Source organism: Orcinus orca, chromosome 18 (assembly GCF_937001465.1).
Source record: "Orcinus orca chromosome 18, mOrcOrc1.1, whole genome shotgun sequence".
Lineage (NCBI taxonomy): Eukaryota > Metazoa > Chordata > Mammalia > Artiodactyla > Delphinidae > Orcinus > Orcinus orca.
In genome coordinates, this window is record NC_064576.1 from 57478418 (window position 1) to 57486939 (window position 8522).

At 43.4% G+C, this 8522-nt stretch overlaps 1 protein-coding gene across 3 annotated transcripts in view; it reads left to right on the forward strand.

Moving 5' to 3' along the window:
* The window catches only part of COG3 (component of oligomeric golgi complex 3), a 57375-nt gene extending 49367 nt beyond the window's left edge, over positions 1–8008 (forward strand). For 2 of the 3 annotated variants that reach the window (XM_004274578.4, XM_033436780.2), the window contains 3 exons: positions 230–357; positions 1174–1272; positions 6068–8008. In XM_004274578.4, the coding sequence (XP_004274626.1) occupies positions 230–357; positions 1174–1272; positions 6068–6097 (257 nt within the window). In that variant the 3' untranslated portion in view covers positions 6098–8008. Of the gene's footprint in view, positions 1–229; positions 358–1173; positions 1273–6067 lie in introns of those variants that run through there. The other variant, XM_033436779.2, reaches the window with a different exon arrangement.
* The last annotated feature ends 514 nt before the right edge of the window (positions 8009–8522 follow it).

Consider the following 8522-nt stretch of genomic DNA (forward strand, 5'->3'; position numbering starts at 1 on the left):
TGCTGTTTAGCCCATGGGGTTAGAATTTTGTATACAGTAGGTACTTAATGAATGTTTATAGGGCTTGTGATTAAACTTGATAAATAAATAAGAAAAGGGAAAGAAATTCTTTGGGGAAGTAAAGAGTCTACTTTTGCTATTTTTCTCTCCTTTTATTCCCCTCTGAATTAAAATGGAAATGTTTCTTCTGTTTTTATTTGTGATACTAAGGAGGTTAATTTCTTTCCAGCAAAAGTCAGTGACCTTGTGGCAAGTGCCTACAAGACAATAAAAGCAAAGCTGCCCCTGACGTTGAGAAGTATGTCATTGTACCTATCCAATAAAGATACTGAGTTCGTCCTGTTTAAGCCAGTTAGGGTGAGTGTCATGATCATCTCTTTGAATGTTGGCCCGTCTCTTGGAGTATTCTTGCCTTGTGTACCATTTTCCTCTTCCTGTAAACATTTTGAAATGTTGGTCTACTATTCTAGTACAGTTGACTAAAAAGCACTGTGATTCTTGAAAGACTTACAAAGCATGCATCTGTCTGATTATATCTCCCCGACCTCGCCCCCAGCCCTCATTTTGTCTTAATTTCCTTATGGTTACCTGTGGCACAAGGGTAATTTCTACCTAAAAGTAGAAATCAGTAAATGAATAAATAAGTAATCAGACCCTCACATGAGATGGGGCCCAGCACTTGTGAAAGAACAGCATTTCAGGAATTATGTCCCATTTTACTGGTGAGTAGCGGAAATAAATGGCTTGCAGCGGCCATGGAGGGATTAAATGTCAGAGCAAATTTAGTACTCATAGCTTCCAGCTCTGTGTTGAGCTCACATCTTTACCCAAGGCGTTGGTTGATTTTTAAAGTACATTTTATGTGTTTGGGAACTTTATTATCTCCTGTGGAAGAAGTTGCTGCAGAAGACTGTTACTGTTCTCTGCGGGGGACAAGGCTTGCTAGAGTTTAGTTTTTCCAGTAAGTATTATCTGATAAGTCTTAGACAGGTAGTGCTTGCATGTGAAATATTAATGCAAATTGAACGTCTTTGGTAATGCCCTAGAAGATACATTTCCTCCACTTGTTTTGGCACATAGCAAGATTTAACTTTCTTAGTTATTCATATTTAAGAAGACTGAATATGTTTTCAGTGACTCATGTAATAATGATTGCCTCTTCTTCTTTCTAAGAATAATATTCAGCAAGTCTTCCAGAAGTTCCATGTCTTGTTAAAGGAAGAGTTCAGCCCTGAAGATGTCCAGATCATTGCTTGTCCTTCTATGGAACAGGTAATCCAAAGTCTGAAGATCCTTGTTACTTTTATAACCTTTTAGTTATTTTACTTGAGTACGTAATGTCTTTGAGTAACTGTGTTTTAGTTGTACTTTTAAAAATTGTACGTTGTTTTGTTCTGATGAGCAAGAGTTAAGCTCTGAATTGCTCTCTCGCATATTTAGTGCTGGCGTTAGAATTTTCAGCTGCTTTTCAGTGCTTTCTGGTATTGAAGGTTGCTGTGTTTAAGGTGAATGAACTGTTTGTGGGAGACTCAAACAGTGGTATTTAGATTGCTGAATAATTTTGTTTGCAGTATTATGATAGGAGGCCCATGTTTTAGATGAAAAACAAAAAGTGTTTTAGGGATTAGAATAGATGTTAGAAGTGTTTCTGTTTTCTCTCTTCTTCCTAAATTAAAAAAACTAAATAGAGAGCTCAGCCTGTGTTTATTATCATTCATTTATTCAGTTCAGTCAGCAGGCTTTTATTGAGTAGAAGTAGGCTGGTGCTATGGAGGGTATTTTATTTCTGGTTTTAAGATTAGTTGAGGAGTTTAGTAGGGTAAGGACTAGAGAGAGAGACTGGGGGAGAGTGGTAAGGTTAGTGAGAGCCCGATTGCTGTGGGTGGAGCCTGCGGGGAGAGAGACTGGAGGCCGAGCATGTGGTAAGTCTTTTGAGGAGTTTTACTTCACGGGGAGAGAAAAGATGGGGTGGTAGCTGGAGAAGAAATGGGGTCATTTTTAAATTGTGATATAATTCAGATACCATAAAATTTACCCTTTTAAAGTAGGCAATTCAGTGGTTTTTAGTATATTCAGTAAGTCCTGGCACCGTCACCACTATCTAATTTCAGAACACTTTCATCCCCCTAACAAAGAAACCCCTACCTGTTAGCAGATTCTTCATTCCCCCTTTTCTACTAATCTTCCTTTGTCTCTGAGGATTTGCCTGTTGTGGACAGTGCATTAAATGGAATCGTACAGTACATGGCCTTCCGTCACTGGCTTCTTTCTCTCAGCATAATGTTTTTAAGGTGCATTCACGTTGTGGCTTGTATCAGAACTTCATTCTTTCTCATGGGTGTATGAATTTCTTTGTATGGCTCTATGGGTCATATTTTAAAATGATTTCTCTGTAGTTCTAGGGTTGTAGACAGTCAGGATACTTCTTTTTTTTAATTAATTAATTAATTTTTGGCTGCGTTGGGTCTTCATTGCTGCGTGTGGGCTTTTTCTAGTTGTGGCAAGCGGGGGCTACTCTTCGTTGTGGTGCGCAGGCTTCTCCTTGCAGTGGCTTCTCTTGTTGCAGAGCATGGGCTCTAGGAGCACGGGCTTCAGTAGTTGTGACTCACGGGCTCTAGAGCGCAGGCTCAGTAGTTGTGGTGCATGGGTTAGTTGCTCCGCAGCATGTGGGATCTTCCCGGACCAGGGCTTGAACCTGTGTTTCCTGCATCGGCAGGCGGATTCTTAACCACTGCGCCACCAGGGACGCCCCAGTCAGGATACTTTTTTATAAGTCATTTGAAGCAATTATATTCTATGTGATTATACCACTAACTTGACATGTAGTTAGTTTATTTTCAATATTTAGAGATTTTTTTCCGCTCGTTTTGATTTAATTTTGTTTTTATGTAAAATGTTTACATGATTCCCAAGTCAGAATTATGGAACAAGGTAAATTTGGAGAAGTCTTGCTTCCCTTTCCAGTCCCTCCAGCCTTTTCCCTCTCTCCCCTTTTAGATAGCTATTTTTATTTGTTATTGGATTATCCATTCATCCTTTTTTTTTAAAGATAGGGGAAATGTGTGTTTGTATATTCGTGGGGAAGATCTAAAGAGAGGGAAAAATTGCTGCTGGGAAAATGTCCTTGAGAAGAGAAGGGGGGATGTGATCGCAGGGGCAGTTGGAGAGTGGGGCCTTTGTCAGGGGCCTGCAGGGTTCAGCGTGGAGAGAGGAGCGAAGGCCGAGCGTGTGGGCGCACGTGCAGGGAGCTGGCACACGTGATGGGCACTCACGGAAGCTCTCCTCTGACTGCTTTGCGCTTGTGGGGGTAACAGGAAGCAGGGTCACCACTGAAAGTGAGGAGGTGCTGAAGATTCCGCAGGAAGGTTCGGTTGAGTTCAGTGGCCAGTTATGAATCCAAGAAAAAGCATTCAGCATAGTTGTCTCATGTTTTTTTTCCTCCAGTCCTCGTCAGTTGCATGAGTGTAGCCGTGGAGTTGCTGGAGGGTTTTGTCAGGGCTGTGCTTTTGCCAGGAGGGACAAGGCAGGGGCGGGTGAGGGCGGGAGAGTTAAAGAAGGGAGTGGCTGTAGTGATTGCCGTGGAACTCAAGCGAGGGAGCTGAGGGAGCTGAGGGAAGGGAGTGGGGAGGAACCGTGGTTTCCAGGTCCTGGTCGAGTCAGACAGTCATTGGCGTTGGAATGTGAGAGGGAAGCTGAGCTGGGAAGATGGGTTGTGGCGATCAAAGAGTGACCTGCTTGACGATGGGACTGCGGAGGGGTTGCAGTTAGAGGTAGTGATGGGTCTGGGATGTGCCCACGGCCTGAGTAGCTGACGTGGTTGGTGGAAGATGAGGTCATTGGAGGAGAGGAGCTGAGGCTAAGCCTGGAAGGGTGAGCTATCTGGATGCTGAAACCACCAAGAAGTCCTACGGGAGTAGTTTTAGGAAAGGGTGATAGCGCTCTGAGATCTGCAAGAAGTGCAGGGCTGGGTGATGGCGGAGGGGTCGTAGATGGAGGAGTGAAGCGTGGCATGGTCTGAAAAGATGAAAACCAAAGCTGGGGTGAGGTGCTGGGAGAGGGAAGGAGAATGGTCTGGAAATGACAGTGAGGAACAGAGGGGACTCTGATCCCGCCTCCAGGCCCAGTGGTTCCAGGCATGTGGATGAGAAACACCCATCACTGGAGAAGGCTGCAGGGGAAGCTTGTCCTGGCAAAGGGCTGGGGGGCAGGGCTTCAGGACTTCAGAGAGGTGGGCCATGAGGTGGGAAAAGAGCTTTGAGGTAGTAGAGGAATGACTTGGGAGGCCTGGGCTTCTTGTGGTGGGTGACGTAAACATGGATAAAGGTGTGAGGAGAGCAGCTCTGATGGAGGAGAGGCAGGGGTCTGGCTGAGAACATGCAGAGTTACTGGACTCCCACTTGACTCCTGCCAGTGAGATATGTGGTTTAGCATGTGTACGTGTGTCTGTAACTTAGAAGTTTTATAATAATCACACACACTATGTGCAGCTCAGTTGCTTTGCTTTTCTTCTTTCTCCTGTTGATGAACCACTAAATTATTTTCATGATCTACCAATGGCTTGCAGCCGAGAGTTTGAAAAACACTAATAGAGGGACTTCCCTGGTGGTGCAGTGGTTAAGAATCCGCCTGCCAATGCGGGGGACACGGGTTCGAGCCCTGGTCCGGGAAGATCCCACATGCCGCGGAGCAGCTAAGCCCGTGCGCTACAACTACTGAGCCTGCGCTCTGGAGCCCGAGAGCCACAACTACTGAGCCCGCGTGCCACAGCTACTGAAGCCCACGTGGCTAGAGCCTGTGCTCTGCAACAAGAGAAGCCACCGCAATGAGAAGCCCGGGCACCGCAACGAAGAGTAGCCCCCACTGGCTGCAACTGGAGAAAGCCCGTGTACAGCAACGAAGACCCAGGGCAGCCAGAAATAAAATTAAAAAAAAAAAGAAAAGAAAAGCACTAATAGAGACCATCATGCTCACTGTTCCTTGTTCCTCTTTCAGAACCGTTAACATTTTCTAGTTAGTAACAACAGCTGATAATACTGACTGCTGACTGAGTCACTTGGCCACAGGCTCATAGAGTAGGAACCAGAACAAGGAATTCTCTTACCCTACACGCTGCACAATGATCAAAACAGGAAATGTAACATTGATACTATTACCTAATCCTCCATCCATATTCAAATTATTTTCCCCAGTCCAGGATCCAGTCCAAGTGTTGCTTTCAGGTGTCACATCCCTTTAGTTTCTTTAAACCTGGAGCAGTTCCACAGCCTTTTTGGGCTTTCTTGACCTTGTCGGGCCAGTTATTTTGTAGAACGTTTGGTGTTGTCTGTTTCCTCATGATTAGATTCAGGTTTTGTATTTTTGGCAGGAAAAACACAGAGGTGATTTTGTGTCCCTCTCACTGGAAGTACACATTTATAGACGAGATTAGGGGGTGATTATTTTGATTACCAAAACCCTACTGTATAGAAGGGCACACTGCCAGGCTCATCTAGCTGCAAGTCTCTCCAGGCCAGGGTGACAGATTTGCAGAGAACATGCTGCCAGCCCCTCCTGTCGCAGTGGCGATTTCTCTGGTTTCCCCTGGGCTGGCTCTGGGTCTCGCGCTCCTTTACAGAGGGGACAGGGGGCTCCTGGTCCGGGTTAGCATATGAGGTGAAGCTCACCTGCCGTGCCTATTCTTGTGCAGTTAAGAGTCAGAGAGTTCAGCTTACTTACAACTCTCCGCGAAACGCACTCTGCATAGAGGCCGGTGAAGTCGGTTATTTAGAGCCATTTCTGTCTCTCGTTAGTGTTGGTATGTAGTTCTTTTCTGTCTTCCTGATTGGATTCTTAATGAATTTTGAGGGCCCAGGTTCGGCGATACCTCCCCACAGGCCCCGACAATGCACAGCGCCCGGGGCTGCTTCCGGAATCAGCACCGCAGGTCCAGTTTATACCTTACAGCCATGTTTACTGGTCTCTTAAAAATCAGACATTTCCTCTCATTCTTTTTTGAGGATCTAAACAACTTACCTTGAGTATGGTATTCCACAGCAGAACTAACAAGGCCTTTCTCTTTGCTTTTCAGCTGAACCTCCTACTGTCAGTTTCTAAATAACCAGGCCTGTCGGGCTGTGTGCGTAAATGGCCGGTCCGGCAGGAGCCGGCTGCCAAGTCCCACGGCCTGCAGGACACCGGGGAATTGTGCGAGGGGCTTCCCGAGAACCACAGGGCTGCTCAGGGCTGACCGCAGAATGAAGTGGAAGCAAAGTGTGACGTGATTTGTGTTTCTCTTTTGAAAACATCAAAATGCCAAAGATAAGCTATAATCTATGAGCGCTGATTACTGCCTCATTTAAATGGTCACAAGCAGTGTAAGGTTTTAAGAGGAAGCTATGGTGGGCACGCAGTGAAATGGTTCTTAAGAAAAATGTGCAATGAAAATAGATTACAATAAATAGTGCAAAGAACTTTACAGAAATACAGCTAATTAGAAAGCTTCTAAGAGAAAGGTTTGTTGAAGCGTGAAACACTGCACTTTTAATCACTGAGCATTCCACAGTGACTATTTTTTTATTTCCAGAAATGTTATTTCTACACCCTATTTAATGTAATGTTTCTCCTGTCACTTTGAAGTTTAGTTTGGGATAGATTGGGTGCTTCTGAGAACATGTTCTGCTTTCCTGGGAATTCAGCGTGTTATCTTTCTGTGTGTTTGATGTGAGGTAGTTTCAAGGTGTAAGGTCCCTGGATCTGTACTGCATGAATTGCTTAGGTGCAGAGTGTTCAAAAGTAGGCAGGTAGCTGCAGCGTCCTCATGGTAGAAACGTGCCGTATCTTTCATGAGAATCTTCATGGTACAGTAGGCAGTGCCCGTGAGGGGGAAGTACCAATTTTGGCGTCTTCCGTCTGGCACATAAAGGAGGAGAGGAAGCCTGATGAATGGTATATCTTGTGCACGAAGGTTAGGGTTACCAGCTTTCTGCACACTGCCTTCCGTTTCCATGGTTCTTTGAAAAGTGAACATTTTCACGTCCTGTACCTTCATGGTGGCTGTGCCGCGAGCCTGCCTTGTGGATCTGTACCCTGCGACAGCAGGATACATTTCACTCGCAGACGAGGATGACGAAGACCACCCATCCCTTAACATCAACCACACGATAGCAGCGATCATCAAAAAAATTATGCGCATCTCTGAGTTTTCCTACAAATACGTTTCCTGATTGGATTGGTTTTGCCTCTGATGTTATAGTAAATGTAACCTGCTCTTTGGTTCACAATGAATTTTGAGTTATTCAGACACTAGTTTAGAGATAGAATGCTGACAGGGGTTCTGGAATGTAGCCAGCAGACCTCATTCTGTGAGACTGTAGCATTTCTCATCCGCTTCAAGCAGACTCCGCCATGTATAGATGGGTTACATATCCTGATGTCTGTCATTTTAAACAGGTCACTTGTTTTCAGCTCAGTTTAACTTGGTGATGGACGTTGCTTGATAGAGCTTAATACTCTCTATTTTGGGAAGGTAGAAGGTAAAGAGGGTCCATATTCATTCTTCAACAGGAAATAAATGAATTAGGAAGATTATATTTACTTCCACTTAACTATTTTATATATGTGTTTAATGAAATAAACTGTACAATCCAGTTTTGTATATTATATGTACATTTGATTTTTAAATAGCCTTTCCAGAGAAATGAGGGCACGATTATCGTACAATACTTGACTGATTTAATTTGATGTACAGAGCAGAGCGTGTTCTTAAGGGTAAAAGTATTTGATAGCACTCGTTCTTGTGTTTTGAGTCTTTTATTTCTGAAACAAACACCTTACAAAAGTGCTGAGTAGGTGATAGTGATCCAACTTGTTTGCTAAATGACTGTTTAAATCTGTACAGTTTCAAGCATTTACTTATACAGAGTGTACATACTTTCAAATAATTAATTTAAAATGCTTTATATTATTTGGCTAGAATTCGCTGTTTTTAATAAATGTGAATTTTTTAAAAAATAAAGATTTTTGCTTCCTACTTTTTGTCCTCATTGGTCTGTTATGTGTGTGGATTCTTTAAAAAATTTTTTAAATTGAAACTAAAGATAACTTGTAGATTCACATGCAGTTGTGAGAAATAATACAGAGCGATCCTGTGTACCTTTACTCGATTTCTCCCAATGGTGTCATCTTGCAGAACAATAACACGTGTCACAAGCAGGATATTGACAGTGTTACCCTCCACCAACGTTATTCCGATTTCCCCGGTTTTACTTGTACTGTGTGGATTCTTTTGGCAAGAAGATTATTGTGGAAAGACATTTTGAAGCATCTTAATGCTTCATTAGGTGACAGATAATTTTTCTTTATTTGCAAAACTGCCAGTTTCCTGAGTACTATCAGCACAAATAGTTGTGCTGAAATTTAGTATTATTGAAGTCACAATAAAAACAAATTTGTATTTCCACAACCCCGTATCTTTAAATTCTCTTCTGCTGTTACCTTACAAGGAAGAAAGAACAGTCAACCTTAGTTTTTAAAAAGGGTCCATT